This window comes from Meles meles, chromosome 8 (genome assembly GCF_922984935.1).
Source record: "Meles meles chromosome 8, mMelMel3.1 paternal haplotype, whole genome shotgun sequence".
Lineage (NCBI taxonomy): Eukaryota > Metazoa > Chordata > Mammalia > Carnivora > Mustelidae > Meles > Meles meles.
The window spans coordinates 11,906,493-11,932,818 of NC_060073.1; the positions used below are offsets into that span (position 1 = coordinate 11,906,493).

The 26,326-nt window shown below is 38.5% G+C and overlaps 1 protein-coding gene across 1 annotated transcript; it reads left to right on the forward strand.

Moving 5' to 3' along the window:
- The first annotated feature begins 4,442 nt into the window (after positions 1-4,442).
- On the forward strand, positions 4,443-5,384 carry LOC123948562 (olfactory receptor 5AN1-like). The gene has a single exon (XM_046015775.1). The coding sequence runs from the start codon at positions 4,443-4,445 to the stop codon at positions 5,382-5,384; it is 942 nt and encodes a 313-aa protein (XP_045871731.1).
- The last annotated feature ends 20,942 nt before the right edge of the window (positions 5,385-26,326 follow it).

The window sequence follows — 26,326 nt, forward strand, 5'->3', positions numbered from 1 at the left end:
ATAATTTCTGATGACTGCTTCTATTTCTTTGGCATTAGTCATGATTTCTCCCCTTTCATTCATAATTTTATTAATTTAGGTCCTCCCTCTTTTCTTTTGGATTATTTTGGCCAATGGTTTATCGATCTTATTAATTCTTTCTAAGACCCAGCTTCTAGCTTCCTTGACATGTTATACGGTATCTCTAATTTCTAACTCATTGATCTCTCCTCTAATCTTACTTCCCTTCTTGTGCATGGGGATGGCTTGATTTGTTATTGATTTTCCAGTTCCTTAAGGTGTAAAGAGAGTTGTAGTATTTGGGATTTTTCAATTTTTTTGAGGAACCTTGTATGGCTAGTATTTCCCCCTTAGGACCACCTTTGCCATACCCCATAGGTTTTGGACTGATGTGTCTTCATTCTCATTGGTTTCCATGAGTTGCTCAAGTTCTTCTTTGATTTCCTGGTTGATCCAAACATTCTTGAGCAGGGTGGTCTTTAGCTTCCACGTGTTCAAAAAATGGGCAGAAAACATGAACAGACACTTCTCCAAAGAACTCATACAGATGGCCAGCAGACACATGAAAAAATATTCATCATCATTAGCCATCGGGAAATTCAAATCAAAATCACATTGAGATACCACCTAACACCAGTTAGACTGTCAAAGATTAACAAGACAGGAAACAGTAATATTGGAGAGGATGTGGATAAAGGGGAACCCTCTTACACTGTTGGCAGAAATGCAGTTGTTGCATCACTTTGGAAAACTGTGTGCAGATTCCTCAAAAAATTAAAAGGAGAGCTACCCTATGACCCTGAAATTGCACTACTGGGTATTTACCCCAAAGATACAGAGGTAATGAAAAGAAGGGCCATCTGTACCCCAATACCCTGTACATAGCAGCAATGTCCACAATCGCCAAACTGCAAAAAGAGCTGAGATGCCCTTCAAGAGATGAATGGATAAAGAAGATGTGATCCAAAAATACAAAGGAATATTACTCATCCATCAGAAAGGATTAAACCCAACTCTTGTATTAACATAAACGGGACTAGAGAAGATTATGCTGAGTGAAATAAGTCAATCAGAGAAAGCCAATTATCATATGGTTTCACTTACTTGTGGAAAATAAGAAATAACATGGAGGACATTAGGAGGATGAAAGGAAAAATTAATTGGAGGAAATTGGAGGGGGAGATGAACCATGAGAGACTGAGCACTCTGAGAAACAAACTGAGGGTTTTAGAAGGAGGGAGTTGGGGGAAATGGGTCAACCTGGTGGTGGGTATTAAGGAGGGCATGTATCACATGGAGCAGTGGGTGTGGTATTTTTGAGCAGTGAGAAAATAAAATTAAATTTAAAAAAATTGAAGAGCTTTACTGCAAGTGATTGAGCAGAAGTGTGACTTCTTTTCACAAAATTGATTGATTATGTTGGTGTATTGGGGGATGTTGTGCATGAGAGTTTATGTTTTCAAAATATTTTTATAGACTCCATCTTGGATAAAATTGTGAAGTTATATTGGCCACCTTTAGGAGTCAACAGAAAATCTTCCAAGTTCAGAAAACATAATTGAAATGAAATAAGATAATTTTAGTTTTGCTTCCAAAAGTGCATGAAAGCACCATTTGCTCACCATGTATTTGTTCAGTAACACAAATATTCATATACAAGGTGCTTATTGGTAATAGTGAAACATGTCCACTAGACCATGCACTGCATGGAGCTTCATCAGCTGAGTGCCTGGTGGTGGTGGCCCATGAAAAGGGGCATCAGCAGTTTACACTCCAGCTGACTGAGAGATAACAGAGTTACACCAGACAGAAATAAATACAGTCATTGACTAACGATATTCTTGAGTCTCGGCTTAGAGACCATCTAATTTAGAAAATAATTTATGTGAAGAGCTTCTTGATATTTCAGTATTACTTTGTTGTATTTTTCCTTCACAGAGAGGAATGATAATGGGGATGATAGTTGCCAAAATTTTTTGAGCCCTTGCTGTTTTAAGTGCTTTGTGTCCATCAGTCCTTGCAGCAACCCTCTGAGGTGGTAAGTACTCTTAGTGCTGTTTATAGATGAGGTAACTGAGGCACGGGGGGTAAATAATTTGCTAAGGGTGACACGGCCAGTAGGTAAAGTCCCGGAAATTCTGAAAGTCTGTTTTCTCTGTGATTCTCTTTCCCTTTCATTTCCCCATCCCCTCTCCTTTTCTGTCCTACTCTGTGCTTACTTTTAACGATTTATATATCTTAATAGCTTTTGTTTCTGTAAATATGGGAGTTGTTGAAAATTGATCAAATATGGAGAGGTTTAAAGAATTAAACCAGAATCATACCATTCAGTACTTCAGGCATTTTTAATTGTTTCCTGTGTTTCCATGTGTGTGTGTGAAAGAGAAAGAGACAGAGAGATACTAAAAGAAAGAGATATTTTATAAAGCAAAAAAAAAAATCTTTCTGGTAGGTGGAATCATTTTGTATCCTCATCAGTAGTAAATATGAGTGCCCCATTCCCTGATTTATGCCTTTTATATTAAAGGCATTAGTACATTCTCTTTTTTGTGCATTGTGACTATTTTTCCCTTGTGAATTGTATTTCAAAAGTATTTTACTTAAGTGGGTTTTTCTCACCTAACCAAATTTTAAATTGTCATATTTGACTCTTATAATTTCTGTTTTGGTGTTGTATTTCAGACATTTTCCCACATACCAAGATTATATAAATGCATATAAACATTTATCCTTTTCTATCACTTTGAAATACTAATTTTATCATATTTAAATTCTTAACTGATATTTAAATTTTCCTGAAATGTCTATAAGGTCTTTTGACACATGCCTATTTTCTTTTTCTTTTTTTAAAAAAATGTTTTACTTATTTATTTGACAGAGAGAAGGAGAGAGATCACAATTAGGCAGAGGCAGGCAGAGACAGAGAGGGAAGCAGCCTCCCCACTGAGCAGAGAGGCCGATTCTGGACTTGATCCCAGGAACTGAGATCATGACCTGAGCCGAAGGCAGAGGCTTAACCAACTGAACCACCCAGGCACGCATGACACATGTCTATTTTCATAGGAATAGTGAATGATAAGTGTTCACAATACTTTTTAACTTTTGAAAGTTCATGTCTTTTTAATTATTAATATTTTTTCAAAAACTTCATAGCTGTTCTCACTGATGTACTCTTTCATCTGAAGGAAGGACAGGCAGTTATGGAGCATAGGCCATAATTACAATCTATGATGAATCTGTTAATGAGCTCTAACATGATGACTGTATCAATAAAACATATGACATATCGCTATGTCATACTTGGTAATTAAAATTATTTACTTTTCTTCTGCATCAGGGCCAATCATAGTCTGATGCGCATTGCCAGTTAATCAACTGTACTCAAACTCAAGCAAACTAAATAGAAAATTGTTTGTGCTTTGTGTCTTCATGGCTCTAGTGTTTTGATTTGCTTCTACATGAAGTCTGAATCTACATCTGCCTAGAGGTAATGTTTCCTCACTGTCTACAAGGTTAGTGATGCCCCAGGAAATTCCTCAGAGTAACCCATACAACTATAGCACTGTTGATGTTCCTAACCATGGATACAGCTGTTATTCACAGTTATCTGTAAGCAATCCATGATAATAATAGCCAACACCTATTGAACAATTACTGTGTACAGAATAGTGTGCTGAGCATCTCCATGAATTTTCTTGTAACTGTCCTAGTAATTTCATAGTCCAGAGGCTCTTCATTTTATCATTTCATTTTGAGTAAATCAATCTTAGTGTTTTTAAGCTACTGGGAGCTCATAAAGCGAGAGAGTATCAGACAAAACTCCAAAGTCTGAACATATAGCCACCATCCCATGTTGTTTCTCAAGTAGTAAAGTACCCTAAAGTTGAAAAAATGTTGGGGTCAATAGTGAGCTATACTGCCTTCCCTTTGGTATACGTAGTGTGACTACTTCCCTATGAAGACTAGTTCCATAACTTTATTGGGCACATATACTGTGCCTCAGGAAAATATTATCAGAGTCATAAGTTATGATACAGTTTTCCAGGCCAGCTTGAAAATGATATATTAACTGGATTCATATAAAAGATTATGAAATTATTACAAAGAGGGTAAATACTTTTCATAAGGATAAAAGATGAAATTTCAAAACATTATCTAGATGGCCATGTGGGCCTGAAGTGCTATCTCAGTTTTTTTTTTTAATTTCAATTCTATTAGGTAAGATATAATACATCATTATCTTGAAGCACTTTAAAAATCACTCTTCATAATAATTTGAGATGAAGAACAGGGTCTTTTCATCAGGACAGTGAGATATTGCTTCTTTCCCAGCACTCTGTGGAAGGAAAAAACAACACATATGGGACTTGTAATACTGTCATCTTACCTGAGTCATCAGTGCATTCTCTTCTCTCTTTCCTGATTTTAGAAGCAGCAAGCCAATGATTGGGGGAGGAAATATTACACGGATCACCTATTTCATCCTTTTGGGATTCTCTGATTTTCCCAGAATCCTAACAGTGCTTTTTGTTGTATTCCTGCTGATCTACATTTTGACTCTGACTTGGAACCTGTGCCTCATCATCTTAATAAGGATGGACTCTCACCTCCACACACCCATGTACTTCTTCCTCAGTAATCTGTCATTCATTGATATCAGCTATGCGACCTCTATAGCTCCCAAGATGCTTTCCAACTTTTTCCAAGAGCAGCAGACCATCACCTTTGTGGGTTGTGCTGTTCAGTACTTTGTCTTTTCAACCATGGGACTGAGTGAGTCTTGTCTCATGACAGCCATGGCTTATGACCGATATAGTGCCATTTGCAATCCACTTCTCTATTCATCCATCATGTCACCCACCCTCTGTATTCGGATGGTGCTGGGATCCTATTTGGCTGGACTCTCTGCTTCTATATCCCAATTGTGTACCATGTTTCAGCTCCACTTTTGTGGGCCTAATGTCATCAAGCACTTCTTCTGTGACATACCCCAATTGATAATCCTGTCCTGCACTGATACTTTCTTTGTGCGACTGTTGATTGCTGTATTAGCAATGTTCTTTGGGATAATAAATGCCCTCATTATCATGGTATCCTATGGCTATATTGTCATGTCCATCATGAAGATCACTTCTGTTAAAGGCAGATCCAAGGCTTTCAACACGTGTGCTTCTCATCTGACAGGGGTTTCCCTCTTCTATACTTCAACTGTCTATGTCTATTTGAGTTCTAGCTCTGGTAGTTCCTCCAGTTTTGACAGATTTGCATCAGTATTCTACACTGTGGTTATTCCGATGTTGAATCCCTTGATTTACAGTCTGAGGAACAAGGAAATCAAAGATGCCTTGATGAGATTACAAAAGAAGAGACGGTTCTTTTTTTAAAATTATTATTATTTTGACAGAGAGAGATCACAAGTAGGCAGAGAGGCAGGCAGAGAGAGTGAGAGCGAAGCAGGCTCCCTGCCGAGCAGAGAGCCCGATGCGGGACTTGATCCCAGGACCCTGAGATCATGACCTGAGCCGAAGGAAGTGGCTCAAACCACTGAGCCACCCAGGCACCTAGAAGAGACGGTTCTGCTGAGGTTCTGTCCAGATTTCTCCTTTTAGAAACCTTAACCCCCAGTAACATGCACAGGAATGAACTCTAACAAAATTCATATTGTCTTTGGGTAAAGAAAGGTTAATTTGACACAGATAATATGCCAAATGGACTGACAGCTGAATTGACTCCACATAAACATAATACCTTTTAGTCCTGGAGGTTTGTACTTTCACCCTACATGAGGAACGGCCTCATCATTTCTTAGTAATCTGCACGTGGGACACCTGGTTGGCTCAGAAGGTTAAGAATCTGCCTTCTGCTCAGGTAAGAATCCCAGGGTTCTGTGATGGAGCCCTGCTGAGCAGGGAGACTGCATCTCCCTCTCTCTATATCCCTGTTCTCCTTGTGCTCACTCTCTTTCTAATGAATAAATAAAAGCTTAAAAATAATCTACAAGCATTTGTAAAATGCTAAGTTTTAAAAACTTGTACTTCTCCTTACTTTGGAGATTGAGTCCTCTTCGTTCTCAGACCCCTGACTCTAAAGGAGTGATACCTGACAGAGGCCCCCAGGAGTGTAGAAACCTTGTCTCCCAAAAATTTTGAAGCAACGTAATCCAGACACGATGGTGATTGAAGTTTGTTCTGTATATCAAACCATAATGGGAATAAAAAGATAGAGGTGATGTGCCTTTGAATAGAAACAAAGCTATACAATTGCCCTGGTTGTGTCTTCTGGGAAGAACAGTCTGAGCTGGCTAATGTTTGTCTGAGGCCTCTTTTCAGCTTAAGCATCTAAGTCTTCACCAAGAAGTCACATCCAAGTCTTCACCAGCTGTAATCTAAGGAAACAGGAGGTGATTTGAAGCATACAGAGGAATAGAATGAAGGATGTGTTTCCTTCAGTACCATTTATTTTATGAGTCTAATGACTTGTTTCTGGCTTCTAGTGTTCAGTGGGGATTTCTTTTATTTTCCACACCTTAATTTTATTTAATTTTTTTTAGAGTTCCAGGGTTCATTGTTTATGCACTGCACACAGTGCTCCATGCAATATGTGCCCTCCTTATTACCCACTAAGGCTCACCCATCACCTCTCATGCCTCCCTTCCAAAACCCTCAGTTTGTTTCTCAGGGTCCAGTCTCTGGTTTCTTTTCCCCCACTGACTTACACCGGCTCACTTTTCCTTTCCTTCTCCTGGTATCCTCCATTTTATCAACATGTATGAGACTTGGAGGAGATTATGCTGAGTGGAATAAGTCAAGCAGAGAAAGTCAATTATATGGTTTCACTTATTTGTGGAGAAAATGGAATAACATGGAGGACATCAGCGGGGATTTCTGATAGAAGATCATGTTCAAAATCTATATCCCAGCCAATAGTTTTTTTCTGACATTGTGGGATTCAAATTTCTCTCTCATTAAGTCAGGAAAATTTACCCTGACATAGCTGGTATTTCACATTATCAAATCATTTCTAATATTTTAGACATCTGTTCATGTCGATGTGAGGAGACATGTTTGTGAAATGAGTTTGTGAAAACTCATTGTAATAATGGTTACTGAGGGGTACCTCAGTGGCTCCATTGGCTAACTGTCAACTTCAACTCAGGTCATGATCTCAGGGTCCTGGGATTGAGCCCCACATCAGACTCTGCTCAGTGTGCAATCTGCTTCTCCTTATCACTCTGTCTGTGCTTTCTCTCTCTCAAAAATACATAAAAATATTTAAAAATAATAGAGTTACTGAATATTAAATATTGCCAACTAAACACAAATATGGGGAGCTAGCATACTTTTTATTTTCTTTGTTCATCATTTTATGTCATAGAGATCTAAGGCTTTGTATGGGATGATCTAATTTATGGAGTAGATGGTTAGAATTAACACTAATGTTGATATTTTCTAGGAAGCCTTAGGAGCCAGAGAGGAAAGAGATCATGTGATAGGCAGGGATTTTTTTCACTTTTTTTTTTTTTACTTCTTTTCAGTGAAACAGTTTTCATTTTTTTTGCACCACACCCAGTGATCCATGCAATATGTGCCCTCCCTATTACCCACCACCTGGTTCCCCCAACCTCCCACCCACACCCCTTCAAAATCCTCAGGTTGTTTTTCAGAGTCCATAGTCTCTCATGTTTAACCTTGCCTTCCAATTTCCATCATCTCCCGTCTCCTCTCCATCTCCCCATGTCCTCCATGCTCTTTGTTATGCTCCACAAATAAGTGAAACGATATGATACTTGACTCTCTCTGCTTGACTTATTTCACTCAGCATAACCTCTTCCAGTCCCATCCATGTTGCTACAAAAGTTGGGTATTCATCCTTTCTGATAGAGGCATAATACTTCATCGTGTATATGGACATCTTTCTTATCCATTCATCCGTTGAAATGGCTGTTCTCCAATGTGGCTGCACCAACTTGCATTCCTACCAACAGTGTAAGAGGGTTCCACTTTCTCCACATCCTCTCCAACACAAATTGTTTCCTGTCTTGCTAATTTTGGCCATTCTAACTGGTGTCAGGTGGTATCTCAATGTGGTTTTGATTTGAATCTCCCTGATGGCTAGTGATGATGAGCATTTTTTCATGTGTCTGATAGCCATTTGTATGTCTTCATTGGAGAAGTGTCTGTTCATATCTTCTGCCCATTTTTTGATATGATTCTCTGTTTTGTGTGTGTTGAGTTTGAGGAGTTCTTTATAGATCCTGGATATCCACCTTTTTTTCTATACTGTCATTTGCAAATATCTTCTCCCATTCCGTGGGTTGCCTTTTTGTTTTGTTGACTGTTTCCTTTGCTGTGCAGAAGCTTTTGATCTTGATAAAGTCCCAAAAGTTCATTTTTGCTTTTGTTTCCTTGGCCTTTGGAGACATATCTTGAAAGAAGTTGCTGTGGCTGATATCGAAGAGGTTACTGCCTATTTTCTCCTCCAGGATTCTGATGGATTCCTGTCTCACGTTGAGGTCTTTTATCCATTTCGAGTTTATCTTTGTGTACGGTGTAAGAGAATGGTTGAGTTTCATTCTTCTACATATAGCTGTCCAGTTTTCCCAGCACCATTGATTGAAGAGACCGTCTTTTTTCCATTGTATATTTTTTCCTGCTTTGTCAAAGATTATTTGACGATAGAGTTGAGGGTCCATATCTGGGCTCTCCACTCTGTTCCATTGTTCTGTGTGTCTGTTTTTATGCCAGTACTATGCTGTCTTGGTGATCACAGCTTTGTATTATAGCTTGAAATCAGGTAACGTGATGCTGCCAGTTTTTTTTTTTTTTTCAACATTTCCTTAGCAATTCGGGTCTTTTCTGATTCCATACAAATTTTAGGATTATTTGTTTCAACTCTTTGAAAAATACTGGTGGAATTTTGTTCAGAATGGCATTAAAAGTATAGATTGCTCAGGCAGTATAGACATTTTAACAATGTTTATTCTTCTGATCCAAGAGCATGGAATGGTCTTCCATCCTTTTGTGTCTTCTTCAATTTCTTTCATGAGTGTTCTGTAGTTCCTCGAGTACAGATCCTTTACCTCTTTGGTTAGGTTTATTCCCATGTATCTTGTGGTTTTTAGTGCTATAGTAAATGGAATCAATTCTCTAATTTCCCTTTCTGTATTTTCACTGATAGTGTATAAGAAAGCCACTAATTTCTGTACATTGACTTTGTATCCTGCCACGTTACTGAATTGCTGTATGAGTTCTTGTAGTTTGGGGGTGGAGGCTTTGGGGTTTTCCATATAAAGAATTATGTCATCTGTGAAGAGGGAGAGTTTGACTTCTTCATTGCCAATTTGGATACGTTTTATTTGTCTTTGTTTTCTGATTGCCATTGCTAGGACTTCTAATACTATGTTGAACAAGAGTGGTGAGAGTGGGCATCCTTGTTGTGTTCCTGATCTCAACAGGAAGGCTGCCAGCTTTTTCCCATTGAGGATGATATTTGCTGTGGGTCTTTCATAGATAGATTTTATGAAGTTCAGTAATGTTCCCTCTATCTCTATACTCTGAAGCATTTTAATTAGGAACCGATGCTGGATTTTGTCAAATGCTTTTTCTGCATCAATTGAGAGGATCATGTGGTTCTTCTCTCTTCTCTTATTGATTTGTTCTATCACATTGATTGATTTGCGAATGTTGACCCAACCTTGCAACCCAGGGATGAATCCCACCTGGTCATGGTGTATCATCTTTTTAATGTGCTGCTGGATCCTGTTTGCTAGGATCTTGTTCAGAATCTTAGCACCCATATTCATCAGTGATATTGGTCTGAAATTCTCCTTTTTAGTAGGGTCTTTTCCTGGTTTGGAGATCAGGATAATGCTGGCTTCATAAAAAGAGTCTGGAAGTTTTCCTTCTGCTTCAATTTTTTGAAACAGCTTCAGGAGAATTGGTGTTATTTCTTCTTTGAAAGTTTGGTAGAATTCCCCAGGGAATCCGTCAGGTCCTGGGCTCTTGTTTTTTGGGAGGTTTTTGATCATTGCTTCAATCTAGTTACTAGATATCAGTCCATACAGGTTGTCAATTTCTTCCTGGTTCAATTTTGGGAGTTTATAGTTTTCTAGGAATGCATCCATTTCATCTAGGTTGCTTAGCTTATTGGCATATAACTGTTGGCAATAATTTCTGATGATTGTTTCTACTTCCTTGGTCTTAGTTGTGATCTCTCCCTTTTCATTCATAATTTTATTAATTTGGGCTTTCTCTCTTTTCTTTTGGATTAGTGTGGCCAATGGTTTATCAATCTTATTGATTCTTTCAAAAAACCAACTTCTAGTTCATTGATACTACTGTATCAATGATTTCTATTTCTGTAATGATTCTACTGTATCTCTGCTTTCTACCTCATTGATCTCTGCTCTAATCTTGATTATTTCCCTTCTTGCGTGTGGAGTTGGTTTGATTTGTTGTTGATTCTCCAGTTCTTTAAGGTATAGAGACAGCTGGTGTATTCTGATTTTTCAATTTTTTTTTGAGGGAGGTTTGGATGGCTATGTATTTCCCCCTTAGAACCACCTTTGTTGTATCCCATAGGTTTTGTACCAAAGTGTCTTCATTCTCATTGGTTTCCATGAATTGTTTAAGTTCATCTTTGATCTCCTGGTTGATCCAAGCATTATTTTTTAAAAAAATTTTAGTTATTTATTTGACAGAGAGAGATCACAAGTAGGCAGAGAGGCAGGCAGAGAGAGAGAGAGAGAGAGGAGTAAGCAGGCTCCCTGCCGAGCAGAGAGCCCGACATGGGACTCGATCCCAGGACCCTGGGGCATGACCTGAGCCGAAGGCAATGGCTTAAACCACTGAGCCACCTAGGCACCCCTGATCCAAGCATTCTTAAGCAAGGTGGTCTTTAGCTTCTAGGTGTTTGAGTTCCTTCCAAACTCCCGAGTTTTCCTTGTGATTGAGTTCCAGTTTCAAAGCATTGTGATCTGAGAATATGCAGGGGATAATGTCAGTCTTCTGGTATCGGTTGAGTCCTGCTTTGTGACCCAGTATGTGGTCTATTCTGGAGAAGGTTCCATGTGCACTTGAGAAGAATGAGCATTCTGTTGTTTTAGGGTGGAATGTTCTGTATATATCTATGAGGTCCATCTGGTCCTATGTTTCATTCAATGCTCTTGTTTCTTTATTGATTGTCTGCTTCAATGATCTTCTATTACTGAGAGAAGCGTATTAAAATCTCCTACTATTAATGCATTCATATCAATATGACTCTTTATCTTGATTAATAGTTTTCTTATGTAATTGGCTGCTCCCATATTGGGGGTGTAGATATTTACAATTGTTAGATTATCTTGGTGCATAGTCCCTTTAAGAATTATGTAGTGTCCTTCTGTATCTCTGACTACAGTCTTTAGTTTAAAATCTAATTTATCTGATATGAGAATCGCTACCCCAGCCTTCTTTTGGGGCCCATTGGCATGAAAGATGCTTCTCCATCACTTCACTTTCAGTCTGGGTGTATTGTTGGGTTCAAAATGGGTCTCTTGTAGACAATATATGGATGGGTCCTGTCGTTTTATCCAATCTTCAACCCTGTGTCATTTTATGGGCACATTTAGGCCATTCACATTGAGAGTGATTATTGATAGATACTCTTTTATTGACATCGTGTTTCCTTTAAGTCTTTTTTTTTTTTCTGTAGATTGTCTCTATATTTCTGTTCAATGATACTCTTGGGATTTTTTCTCTTTTATAGAACCCCCCTTAATATTTCCTGCAGCTCAGTTTGATGGTTGCATAGTCTTTTAAGCTTTGCTGGTCTTGGAAACTCTCTATCTCTCCATCCATTTTGAATGTCAGTCTTGCTGCATAAAGTATTCTTGGCTCCATGTTCTTCTCATTTAGTGCCCTGAATATATTTTGCCAGCCCTTTCTGGCTTGCCAGGTCTCTGTGGACAGGTCTGACGTTATTCTAATGGGCTTTCCTCTGTATGTAAGGAGCTTCTTTGTCTTAGCTGCTTTCAAGAGGGTCTACCTACAGTTATAATTCTTCATTCTTACTATCAGGTGTCTCGAGGACTTTCGAGGATCTATAATCTTGGGGGGAAACCGTAATGCCTCTAGAATATGAACGCTATTCCATTTATGAGATTGGGAAATTTTCATAGACACCTTGTTCCACTATATCTTCTAGACTTCTTTCTCCTCCCCTTCAGGGATTCCAATAATTCTGACATTGGAACGTTTCATGGCATCATTTATTTCCCTGATTCTGTTTTCATGGCTTCTGAGCTGTTTGTTCCAGGCTTCCTCCTGATCTTTTCTATCTGTTTGCCCTCCAGATCACTAATTCTATCTTCTGTCTCAGTTACCCTAGCTTTTATAGAATTTACATTAGATTGGAACTCATTGAGATCATTTTGAACATCATCCCTGGTGGCTTTCAGTTCTTCCCTAATCAATTCCGTTTGGTCATCCATGGCTTTCTCCAACCTAGCTATTACCTAGATAATTGTTAGTCTGAATTCCCTTTCCAACATATAGTCTATGTCGATAGCCATTAGCTCTGTTGTATAAGGCCCATCCTCTGTATTTTTCTTCTGTTGAGTATTCCTCCTCCTTCATTTTGGTGAGAGGTGACTGTTCAGATGTAGCTGGGTGTATCAACTGTGGTGCAGTCAAGGTGCACCCTGGAATGCTTCTGAGCAATCAGGATTCTCCACCCAAATGAGAGAAAAAAGAAAAGAAAAGAAAAAAAAAAGAATAAAAGAGAGAGAGAGAGAGATACAGGAAATAAAGGGAAGATAAAAGAGAAGGCTCAGCCAAAATGGGCCCCAAGGTAATATTTATGAAGTATACAAACAAAAACAGACAAACAAAAAGACTGATAAAAGTATATGACAAGAAAATATGTATATATATAAACACCAAAAAAGGGAAGAACCTCGTCAAAAAGATCCCCAAGTATATGATTTATATACTATCAGGACAAACAGATACAGAGAAACACTGCGGAAGAAGAAGATGGGAGAGTGGTTATAAATTATCAGTGTGGGCGAGGAAGGTTACTTTGATTCTTCCTGGATGTATCTTGGTATCTTTGTTAAAGGACTCAACTTTCCTAAGATAAAGGGGGATTAAAAATTGGTTTACCTATAGGGCTAGCATTGATTGGGGAAAGGGGATTACCTTTAAGTTTAACGCTATATGAATATTTGTAAATAAAAATAAAAAATGAATAAACTAGACTAAACTAAACTAAAATTTAAAAAAATTAAAAAAATAGAAAAGCAGGAGAAAAACACGGGTTTATGTATCAAAAGTTCAGGCTAGAAGGTTATTATGGAATTTGATGTACTGGACATCTCACTGTGATGGTAAATAAGTTAAAAATTATCTATATATATTTTAAAAATGAACCAGAATAGTGGTAATGAGTTAAAAATAAAGGTTGTATCTATGAAGTAGTGGTGGTTGTTCTCTTGTTGTCTTTTTTTTTTTCTTTCCTCATTGGTTTTCTGGGGTAGGGGCCTGCCACGTGGGTTTTCAGTCAATGATGTTCCCTGAGTTAGGTCCTCCCGCCCCCCTCACGGGGGTGTGTGCTGAGGAAACCGGTTTTTTCAGGCTTTTGTTCCCTGGAGGATTTTATGTTTGTTCATCTCTTTTCTCTTGCCTTGACAGCTTTTGATGGTTTTTGGAGGTTTAGAGGAAAGCAAACTGCACCCCAACCTTCCTCTCAGAGAGAAGCCTCAGTCTGTTCCTCTGTGGGTGCTGGAGAGTGCATTAATTCCCCCTTGGCTGCTGGCAGAGTGGGTTCTGAGTCGCAATCCCTGGGGACGCAGGATCTCCTGCTTGTATCCAAAACCACAGAAGCGGTGGCTGTCTGGGCAGCTCCAGACCACCAGAGAGGTTCCTAGCAGTGATGGCACACTGAGATTGTCCTGCTGGCCTGGGCTGGGAGTGCCTGGTCTTTCCGGGTCCTAGAGCTCCTGGCTGGCGCCTGTGCGCACCTCTCCCAGGGGAGGGTGTGGTGCGCTAGTGTCTCAGGTTCTGATCCCTCAGCCCGGGTCTAAGAGCACCAGGCTGGTTCCTGCCTGCACCTCTCTCAAGGGAGGGTGTGGGGCGCGTGCGTCTCAGGAACACTGTCTGGCAAGGCTCCCAGCCCCTCACGGGAGCCAGACCCCATGCATTCTCGGTCGCGCTGGTGGCTCAGGGACCAAGACTTGGTTTCTCCACCACACTCTCTCTGGCTCAGCACCAGGGGAGGCTGTCCTGGGTCCAGGGACTTAAGCCCCTGTCCCTAACCGCCCCGATTCCCACAATTTCCCCCCATGATCCTTTGCTCTTTTTTGAGTGCTTTCAACCAGACTCCAAGTTAATGCTGGTCCTCAGATACAGGGCACTCTCTTTTTGGGATATTACTTTCCAATCAATAGCCTCTGGTGGCTCCCTCCCCCTTTTGTTTATCTTCCAATATCAGTCCGATGTTCCCACTCCGCTTTACCTACCCACTGGCATCTTCAGCCCCTGTAGAGATCCATATGTGTATAATTCTGATCTCAGGCTGATTTCATGGGTGATCGGAGTTCTTTGGTAGGTAATCAGCTCACTTTAGGGTACAGGCTGAAACAGCGCCTCCTCCTACTTCCCCGCCATTTTGTCTCTGACATAGATAGGCAGGGATTTTAATGCTGGCCAGTTTTTCTGTCTAAAGTAGAACATAATTCTTTTGGTCCCTGTGATCTGTTTGAAATGTGGAACAAGAAGTGTATCAACACTGACTGTTGACATCCAGGTTCCTTAGACTTGAACCAACTAATTGATATAAAACAGATGTCATTACAATTACATACTATCCTTGGAGATTCATTGGGTTCTTAATGTGTTTTTTGGGGCAGGGTCTCAACTCTGGTAAGTCACATAATTCTTCCATTTAGTTAAGGACTATAATTGAAGAGGTATTGGAAGTCTTGCCAAATTTTTCACAAGTTTACAGTTGGACAGGATTCAGAGTAGGAGAATCACTGAACCTCTGAGAGAGAATGTGACGACTTATCCCATACCAAGGAAGTAGTAGTGCAGTATGAATAAAGGAGTGTGCTCTCCTCCCCCCATTTCAAGCACAGGCATGTTCTTTGAAGCATTATTCTTTCAAAATGTGCAAGAATGGATTAGACGAGTGGGCTATGGACATTGGGGAGGGGAGGCGAACCATAAGAGACTATGGACTCTGAAAAACAACCTGAGGGTTTTGAAGGGTCAGGGGTGGGAGGTTGGGGGAACAGGTGGTGGGTAATGGGGAGGGCACGTTTTGCATGGTGTTGTGCAAAAAGAATGAATACTGTTACGCTGAAAAAATAAATAAAATGGAAAAAAAAAAAGAATGGATTAGACGTCTTTCAAAGGAACCATATGGGCTTCAGTAGGAGAAGCACCTTTTTGAGGAATGTAACACAGTGTTATTGATTATGGTCATTATGCTATGCATTAGATTGCCAGATTTTATTATTGTGCATATGGCTATCCAATTTTTCCAAAAAACATTTGTTAAAGAAACTATTTTTTCCCCACTGAGTATTGTTGGTTCCCTTGTTAAATATTAGTTGACGTATAAGTGGGAGTTTATTTCTGGACTCTATTGTGGTTCTTTTGGTCTATGTGCCTTTTTATGTCAGACCCATACTGTTGTTTAGTATAGCTTTATAGTATACTTTGAAATCAGGAGTGTGATGCCTTTACTTTTCTTCTTTCTTAAGATTACTGTGGCTTAGGTCTTTTGACGTTTGATGCATATTTTATTATTGTTTTTCTTTTCTGGTGAAAATATGTCATTGGAAAAAAAAGGAAATATGTCATTGGAATTCTTTTATTTGAATTCAATTATCCCAGGTGTAGTACATCAGTAGTTTTTGATATAAGGTTCAATGAGTCATTAGTTGAGTATACCACCCAGTGCTCATCATATCACATGCTCTCTTTAATATCCATCACCCACTTACCCCATCCCAACACCCATCCTCCTTTCCACAACAATCAGTTTGTTTCCTAGAGTCAAGAGTCTCATAGGGTTTTTCCCCCTCTCTGATTTCCTCACATTCAGTTTTCCCCACCATCCCCATTGTGCTCTCTACTATTCCTTGTGTTCCATATATGAGTGGAACCATATGAAAATTGTGTTTCTCTGACTGCCTTATTTCACTTAGCATATAATACCCTCCAGTACCATCCATGTCAGTGCAGATAGTGGGTATTCATCGTTTCTAATGGCTGAGTAATATTCTATTCTCTCTCTCTCTCTCTCTCTCTCTATATATATATATATATATATATATATATATATATATATGCCACATCTTCTTTTTCCATTCATCCATTGGAGGACATCTTGGTCCTTTCGACAGTATGACTATTGTGGACATTGCTGCAATGAAAATTGGAATGCCTGTGTTCCTTCTTTTCCCTACATCTGTATCTTTGGGGTAAATACCCAGTAATGAATTTCTGAGCTGTAGGGTAGCTCTATTTTTAATGTCTTGAGGAATATCCATAATGTTTTCCAGAATGGCTGTACCAGCTTACATTCCCACCAGCAGTGTTAAGACGGTTTCCATTTCTCCATATCCTCCTCAACACTCATTGTTTCCTGTCTTGTTAATTTTATCCATTGTGACTGGTATGAGGTGGTATCTCATTGTGGTTTTGATTTCTAATTCCCTGATTCCAAGTGATGTAAAGCATTTTTGCACGTGTCCGTTGGCTCTTTGTATGCCTTATTTGTAGAAATGGCTGTTCACGTCTTCTGCCCATTTCTTGATTGGATTATTTGTTTATTTGGATAATGAGGTTGAGAAATTCTTTACAGATCTTGATTATCAGCACTTTATCTGCAATGGCATCTGCAAATATCTTCCCCCATTCCCTGCAGTTTAGTTTTGTTGACTGTTCCTTTGCTCTACATAAGCTTTTGATCTTGATGAAGTCCCAATAGTTCATTTTTGCTTTTGTTTCCCTTGCCTTGGAGACGTGTCCAGCAAGAAAGAGGTTGCTATGGGTGAGGTCAAAGAGGCTGCAGCCAAGGTTGAAAACAGTGCTGCCTATGTTCTCCTCCAGGATTTTGATGGATTCCTGTCTCAAATGAATGTCTTTCATCCATTTTGAGTTTATCTTCATGTATGGTGTAATAGAATGCTCCAGTTTCATCCTTCTGCATTAGCTGTCCAATTTTCTCAGCACCATTTGTTGAAGAGACTGTCTTCTTTCTATTGGATATTCTTTCCTGCTTTGTTCAAAGTTAGTTGGCCATAGAACTGAGGGTCCATGTCTGGATTTTCTATTCTGTTCCATTGATCCAAGTGTTTGTTTTTTGTGCCAGTACTTTACTGTCCTGATGATCACCACCGTGTAATATAGCTTAGAGTCTAGCATTGTCATCTCACCTGCTTTGGTTTTCTTTTTCAACACTACTCTAGATATTTGGGGTCTTTTCTGGTTCTGTACAAATTTTAGGATTATTTTTTCAGCTCTGTGAAAAATGTTGATAGAAGTTTGATTGGGATTGCACTGAATATATAGATTCCTCTGGGTACCATAGACATTTCAGCAATATTTATTCTTCCAATCCATTTACATGGAATGTATTTCCATTTTTTGTGTCTTCCTCAATTTCCTTCATAAGTGTTCTGTAATTTTTAGAGTATAGGTCCTTTACCACTAAACTTACCCTAAAGAAGCTGGAGAGAGGACAGTAATAAAGCCTAAGTGAAGCAGGAGAAAAGAAATTGTGATGTAACACATTAACAAAATGAATGGTAAAAATATGATCGTTCCAATAGATTCAGAAAAAGCATTTGACAAAATTCCACATGCAGACATGATTTTTTTAAAGCCTGTCAACAAAGTTGGCATAGACAGAATACATCTCCACATAAGGCCAAATTAAAAAATCTCAGTGTTAACATTGTACTCAGGGGTTAAAAAATGAATGCTTTCCCTCTAAAATCAGGAAGAGGACAAACATACTCCCTCTCACCACATTTCTTCTACATAGCACTGGAGGTACTACCCAGAGTGATTAGGCAAGAAAAATAAATAAAATGCATTGAAGTAGGAAAAGAAGATATAAAATTGTCGCTCTTGGTATAATACATGATAATGTATATAGAAAACCCTAAAGACTTTACAAAAAGCTGTTAGAACTAACAACAAATTTAGTAAAGTTATAGGACAAAAATCAATACAGAAAAACCTGTGTCATTTCTATATAGTAATAATGAACTAGCAGGAGGAGAAATTAAGAAAGCAATCTCATTTACAATTGTATGAAGTAATATAAAATACTTAGGAGTGAATTTAACCAAGGAAGTGAAAGACCTGTATAAGACATGATAAATGAAATTGAAGAAGACACAAATAAATGGAACAATAGGTAGTGCTTATGGATTAAATGAATGAATATTGTTAAAATGTCCATTCTTTCCAAAGCCATCTACAGATTCAATGCAATCCCTATCAACATTCCAATAGCGTTCTTCACAGAATTAGAACAAACAATTCTAAAACTTGTATGGAACCAAGAGATCCTGAATAGCCAAAACAATCTTGAGGTGGAAGAACAGAGCTGGAAGCATTATGCTCCCTGATTTAAATGATACTAACAAGCTATAGCAATCAAAACAGTACAATATTGGCACAAAACAGTACATATATCAATGGAATTGATAGCCCAGAGAAAAAGGTCACACATTTATGGACAATTAGTTTACAACAAAGACCCTAGAGGATACAGTGGAAAAGTAAAACAGTCTCTTCCATAAATGGTTCTGGTAAAACTGGACATCCTCATGCAATACAGTGGAACTCAACCACTATCTTACACCATACACAAAAATTAAGTCAAAATGGATAAAAGACTTGAATGTAAATCCTGAAACCATAAAATTCCTAGAAGGAAACATAGGCAGCATCTCCTCAACATCAGGCTTAGCAGATGTGTTTCCGGATCTGATGCCAAAGACGAGGGAAACAAAAGCAAAAACAAACAAATGAGAATACATCAAATTTAAAAGCTTGTGAAGGAGAAACAGTGAAGGAAATCAGCATCAAAATGAAAAGACAACTCACTGAGTGGCAGAAGTATTTGCAAATGGTATATCTTTTTTTTTAAATTTTTATTTATTTTTAAGTTTCTTTTTAGTGTCCCAATATTCATTGTTTATGCACCACACCCAGTGCTCCATGCAATATATGCCCTCCATAATACCCACCACCAGGCTCACCCAACATCCCACCCCTCTTCCCTCCAAAACCCTCAGTTTGTTTCTCACCATCCAAAGTCTCTCCTGGTTCATCTCCCCCTCCAATTTTCCCCAACTCCCTTCTCCCCTCCATCTCCCCATGTCCTCCTTGTTATTCCTTATGCTCCACAGATAAGCAAAACCATATGATATTTGACTCCCTCTACTTGACTTATTTCACTCAGCATAATCTCTTTCAGTCCCGTTCATGTTGATACAAAAGTGGGGCACATGGTATATCTGACAAGAGGGTAATATCCAAAATATATAAATAACTCATATAATACAACAAAAAACAAGCCAAACAATCCAATTAAAACAATGGGCAGAACTGAATAGACCTATTTCCAAAGAAGACATATGGCCAACAGATGAAGATATGCTCGACATCCTTATTCTTCAAGGAAATGCAAGTCAGAAGAATAATGAGATAGCACCTTATAGCAGTCAGAATAGCTAGTACCAAAAAGACAAGAAATAATAAATATTGGAGAGAAATATGGAGTAAAGGGAACCCTTGTGCAGAGTTGTTGGGAACTTAAGCTGGTTCAGCCAATTTGGAAAATGTTGTGGAAGTTCCTCAACAAATTAAGGGTAGATCTACCATATAATCCACATATTCTACTTCTGGACATTTATCCAAAGAAATGATAAACACAAATTCAAAATATATATGCCCTCTTATGTTAACTGTAGCATTATTTACCAGAGCCAACATTGGGAAACAACCTTAGTGTCCATCAGTAAGATGAATGGATAAAAGGATGTGGGGGCATCTGGGTGGCTCAGTTGGTTGGATGTCTGACTCTTGATTTTGTCTCAAGTCATGATGTCAGTTTCGTGGGATCAAGCTCTGTGTTGGGCTTCATGCTCAGTGTGAAGTCTGCTTGGGATTCTCTCTCTCCTTCTCCCTCTGCCCCTCCTTGCTTACATGCACTCTCTCTCTCTCTCTCTCTCAAATAAATAAATGAAATCTTCAATTTGAAAAAAGGCAGTGGTATATATATATATATATATATATATATATATATATATTTGGCTATAAAGGAGAATGACAATTTGCCATTTGTGACAATATGCATGGACCTTGTAGATATTATGCAATGTGAAATAAGACAGATGGAAAAAACAATTATTACATCATTTACCTCATATTTGGAATCTAAAGACACAAAATAAGCAAGAATAATAATACAAAAACAAACTCAAAGATACAGAGAACAACTGATGGTTATCAGAGAGGAAGGAGGTTGCAGGGTGGGTAAAATGGTGATGGGGGTCGATTATATGGTGATGACTGGTAACTAGACTTTGGTGGTGATAACTTTGTAGTGTATATAGATATTGCTTATAATCTACACCTGAAACTTCTAAAATGTCATCAATTTCTTGGCAGAACAGGCCTGGATCATACTGCTGGGTGTCTTCCCAGAGAATGTGTAAGGCCTCAATAGCTAGCTTCACAACATATGAAGTGTGTCATGGTTTGTTTAGGTTACAGGAACCGAGTCCCTGATCTGAGCTTCCTAGGGATTCCAGGACCTTAAGCTGATCAGGAGCAGAGGATCCAGGAGACTTGGGAGTTCCGTGAAGACACAAGAGTCCAACTAAGAGAATTTCAAGAAACTTTTAAAAAGAGTTTTTTTTTTCCATTCAAGAGTTTATGGACTAATTTCTTACATACTACATTACTGTTTATACAGTACTTTATACTTCACATAGTTACATCACTTAGATTTGATTTTTTTCTATTACCATATGAAGATGATAGGTGAGAAATTATATTGCAGATATTACAGATAGAACCTTTGGGCACAGAGAGGTCGCCACATTCTTCCCACTGTCGCAAGAACTCATTTGAATCTCACAAACTGTGATTTATGCAACATGCATGATTCTTTCTGACCAGAAACATGTCCTCTGTTGTGTGGCCATGGTGCTCACATTCTATACCTTTGGTGTTATACCTTAAAACTACCTTAAGAAGCTGCTCAGTTTAAGGATTAAATTATTCCAGTTCTTAGGAGGGATATATAACTATCAGCAAGAGTTAAATAATTCATTCCCCACCCACTCCTTTCTTCCTAAAGTGAGAATTGTTGAAGTAGATCAAACAAAAAATGGGACCTTACCTAAAACATCTCTGTATTCCTAATAACTGGCAGGGTCGCTGACTTTCATTTTCAAAACTTTAGAAACAAGCAAGCAAAAAATGTTTGTGGGAATGGTATTAAGTAGATATTTTTAGTGAAGGATCAGTAATACAGCATAACATCTTGGAAAGAACTCCTAAACAGAACATAGAAATTACACTGACCATTAATAGAAGGCGTGGTTGTACCACACCCACTGGTAAGTCCTTTATAAGAATTATCCAGTTTCATTTTCTCTACAAAGATCTCCTCTATGAAGTTGCTACTACTCTCAGTCCCATTTTATGATAGTCCTGAGGTGATAATCCTGAGGCTGGAAGAGGTTAATTTGCACATGATCACACAGTCATCAAGTGAGTTAATTGATATCAATGGTTTGGTATCACCTTTCTTGATAACAACGAGCCAGGTTGTACCATGATAAGTCATGGCTCTGTCATGGATTAGTTTTACTGTTTTCCTGATTGCCTTGATTTCCTTGCCTACCCATAGGGAATAATGCCTTGTCTGCCTCACAGGCTGCTGTGATGATTGGCTCTGGTCAGATAGTTGAGAAAATGTACACATGTATATATCTGAAATGAAAGTGCTTTGTCCACAGGGAAATTCTCATATTTCTAATTTATTTTAAATAAGTTATTTCACCAGCTAGTATTTTACCAGTGTCATCTTGAGCAAATCTTTTAGCCGCTCTGGCTTTAGGCTCCTCACCTGATAATAGACAGTATCAGACTGAATGATTCCTAGGTTCTTTCCAGCTCTACTGACTTTTTAGTTTCTAACCAAAAAGCTATAGTCATATGGACATGATTGGACTATTGGGGAAGTGGGGATTGGATTCAACAAGGGATATGGCAAAATGCGACATGAAATTAGCAGGGACAGAATCTCCATGACAACCATGACTCCAGAGAACAGGTACCTAGAGGGTTTTCTCCCTCTAATTGCCTTTTCTTCTATTATCTCTGCCCTTAACAATAACACATTTAAGAGGATCTCCAGTTGTTGGCATCTCTCTTACTCTGAGTGGACAGCCTATTGCATGGCCAAAGGGTCCCATCTTGGAGAGCAATAGAATTCACCCAGAAAATTCCTTTGCAAAAGAAATAAGCAATTTCAGCCTTTGGCAAGAGTTCTATCTTCTTGTGGAATCTGGGTCAAGGTGAGAGGGCAAGCTTTGGGGAGAACAGTGGATTCTGTTCTATCTTAATAGCCATGTGATTCTTCTAGTAGGAGCTGTAGTGGAGTAAGTTTTATGTTCCTCAGTCTCTCCCATTCTTCACCTCTTCCTCACTCCCATACCTCTACTGTGAGCTCTTCTTGGTTTCTCTTTCTCCTTCCCAACTTCTCTGACCTTCATTGAAAAAAAGATTTAGATTGATCTCTAATCTAAAATTTCAGGGATTATTCTGGGATTATTGTGAGGGATGAATATTGAGTTCCAGGTCTGCAATATCTTAAGGGTGTGATATTGAGCTCTGTCACCTTCTGTTTTTTTTTCTTTTTCATGTGTAAAATGGGGGATAATTGGATTATTTAGAAACTAAAGAGACAATTTTTATAAAAGCTAGCAAATTTTAGAATTTAATAATTGAGTACTTAATTAAAAATAACACTCTACTGACATTCAGGGAAATTTCCAAGATCCCATATTCTCATCTAGATTTTCCAACTTCATCCATCCCAAGGATGTGGGAGTTTTCTTTTCTTTAAGGAGTCTGTTGTAATAATAATATTAATTAATTTGATTTCCATGTTAATATAGAGCTTTGATTGATAATTTCTGAGTAGCAAAAGACAAGCAGGTTAGTAAATAATAATCTAACAAAGTACTCATGTATATATTCCACTGACCTTTGGAAATACTTCACATAGCTCTCTGTGGTCATCTTTGGAGCCCCTGCAGGTCTGGGGGCACTGGTGTGGGTAACACAGATATCAGAGATGCCTCAAGGCATTGTTGGTCTGTCTCATTTAAACTTTCTTCCTTTTTTTTTTTTAACTTACATTGTTCTACTTCATGGCAACATCTTAGTTATCTTTACCTGATTTTGTACTCTGCACAACCTTAGGAACTGGCCATGTCCTCAGTAGTCAGAACTGGCAAGGTTTTGTTTAGCTAGATGCACATAGTAAAATCTCTAATTAATATTTACATCAGTCACTGTTCCTTTAACTTGTCTTGTGAAATGGTGGACACATGCAAAAACTTAACCAAAAAGTGAATTTTCCCCCTTTTCCTATTGCTTACCAAAGTTTAAGAAGATACATTTTGTCATGAATTAGTAGAACAATCCACAATTCCTTATCTTTTTGGGAATGATGAGTCACAGTAAAAACTTTTACCTCTGGTTGCTCTGTCATCAGAATGTGATAAGAAAGTGAAGAGTTTTACTGAATTGATTGATCAGAAGCTTCACTACTTTTCACTGGATGATTATGTTGGTGTATTGGGGGATGTTCTGCATGAGAGTTTATGTTTTCAGATATTTTCATTGACTCCAATTCATCCTGGATAAAATGTGGAGAAGTTTTATATTGGCCACACTTTAGGAGTCAACAGAGATTTCCAAGTTCATAAAAGTATAATTGAAATGAAGAAGATAATTTTAGTTCTGCTTCAAAAAGTGGGTGAAAGCACCATTTGTTCACCATGTGAATGTGTTCAGTAAAACAAATATTCATATACAGGGTGCTTATCAGTAATAGTGAAACATGTCCAGTAGACCATGTGCTGTATGGAGCTTCATCAGCTCAGAGTGCCGGGTGGTGGTGGTCCGTGAAAAGCAGCATCAGCAGTTTACACTCCAGCTGACTGGGAGAAAACAGAGTAATACCACACAGAAATAAATACAATTATTGAGTAATAATATTCTTTATTTTTTTATTTTCAGCGTAACAGTATTCATTGTTTTTGCACCACACCCAGTGCTCCATGCAATACGTGCCCTCTCTATTACCCACCACCTTGGTCCCCAACCTCCCACCCCCTGCCCCTTCAAAACCCTCAGGTTGTTTTTCAGAGTCCATAGTCTCTCATGGTTCATCTCCCCTTCCAATATCTTTGTGTACAGTGTAAGAGAATGGTCGAGTTTCATTCTTCTACATATAGCTGTCCAGCTTTCCCAGCACCATTTGTTGAAGAGACTGTCTTTTTTCCACTGTATATTTTTTCCTGTTTTGTCGAAGATTATTTGACCATAGAGTTTAGGGTCCATAGCTGGGCTCTCCACTCTGTTCCACTGGTCTTATGCCAGTACCATGCTGTCTTGGTGATCACAGCTTTGTAGTAAAGCTTGAAATCGGGTAACGTGATGCCACCAGTTTAATTTTTGTTTTTCAACATTTCTTAGCAATTCTGGGTCTCTTCTGATTTCATACAAATTTTAGGATTATTTGCTCCAGCTCTTTGAAAAATACTGGTGGAATTTTGATCGGAATGGCATTAAAAGTATAGATTGCTCAGGCAGTATAGACATTTTAACAATGTTTATTCTTCCGATCCAAGAGCGTTAAATGGTCTTCCATCTTTTTGTGTCTTCTTCAATTTCTTTCATGAGTGTTCTGTAGTTCCTCGAGTACAGATCCTTTACCTCTTTGGTTAGGTTTATTCCCAGGTATCTTATGGTTCTTGGTGCTATAGTAAATGGAATCAATTCTCTAATTTCCCTTTCTGTATTTTCATTGTTAGTGTATAAGAAAGCCCCTGATTTCTGTACATTGACTTTGTATCCTGCCATGCTACTGAATTGCTGTATGAGCTCTAGTAGTTTGGGGGTGGAGTCTTTGGGGTTTTCCATATAAAGAATCGTCATCTATGAAGAGAGAGAGTTTGACTTCTTCCTTGCCAATTTGGATACCTTTTATTTCTCTTTGTTGTCTGATTACCGTTGCTAGGACTTCTAATACTATGTTGAACAAGAGTGGTGAGAGTGGGCATCCTTGTCATGTTCCTGATCTCAACGGGAAGGCTGCAAGCTTTTTCCCATTGAGGATGATGTTTGCTGTGGGTCTTTCATAGATAGATTTTATGAAGTTGAGGAATGTTCCCTCTATCCCGATACTTTGAAGCGTTTTAATCAGGAATGGATGCTGGATTTTGTCAAATGCTTTTTCTGCATCAATTGAGAGGACCATGTGATTCTTCTCTCTTCTCTTATTGAAACATTGGACCAGATAGACCTCATAGACATATACAGAACATTCCACCCTAAAATAACAGAACACTCCTTCTTCTCAAGTGCACATGGAACCTTCTCCAGAAGACACCACATACTGGGTCACAAAGCAGGACTCAACCGATACCAAAAGACTGACATTATTCCCTGCATATTCTCAGATCACAATGCTTTGAAACTGGAGCTCAACCACAAGGAAAAGTTTGGAAGGAATTCAAACACCGAGAAGCTAAAGACCACCTTGCTTAAGAATGCTTGAATCAACCAAGAAATCAAAGAAGAACTTAAACAGTTCATGGAAACCAATGAGAATGAACACACTTCAGTCCAAAACCTATAGGATACAGCAAAGGCGATTCTAAGGGGGAAATACATAGCCATCCAAGCCGCCCTCAAAAAAATTGAAAAATCCAGAATACATGATCTGTCTCTACACCTTAAAGAACTGGAGAATCAACAACAAATCAAACCAACTCCACACGCAAGAAGGGAAATAATCAAGATTAGAGCAGAGATCAATGAGGTAGAAAGCAGAGATACAGCAGAACATATCAATGAAACTAGAAGCTGTTTTTTTGAAAGAATCAATAAGATCGATAAACCATTGGCCGCACTAATCCAAAAGAAAAGAGAGAAAGCCCAAATTAATAAAATTATGAATGAAAAGAGAGAGATCACAACTAACACCAAGGAAATAGAAACAATCATCAGAA

Excerpts from the sequence above, each read along its gene's own strand:
- LOC123948562 (XM_046015775.1), top strand. The coding sequence starts at position 4,443 with ATGATTGGGGGAGGAAATATTACACGGATCACCTATTTCATCCTTTTG.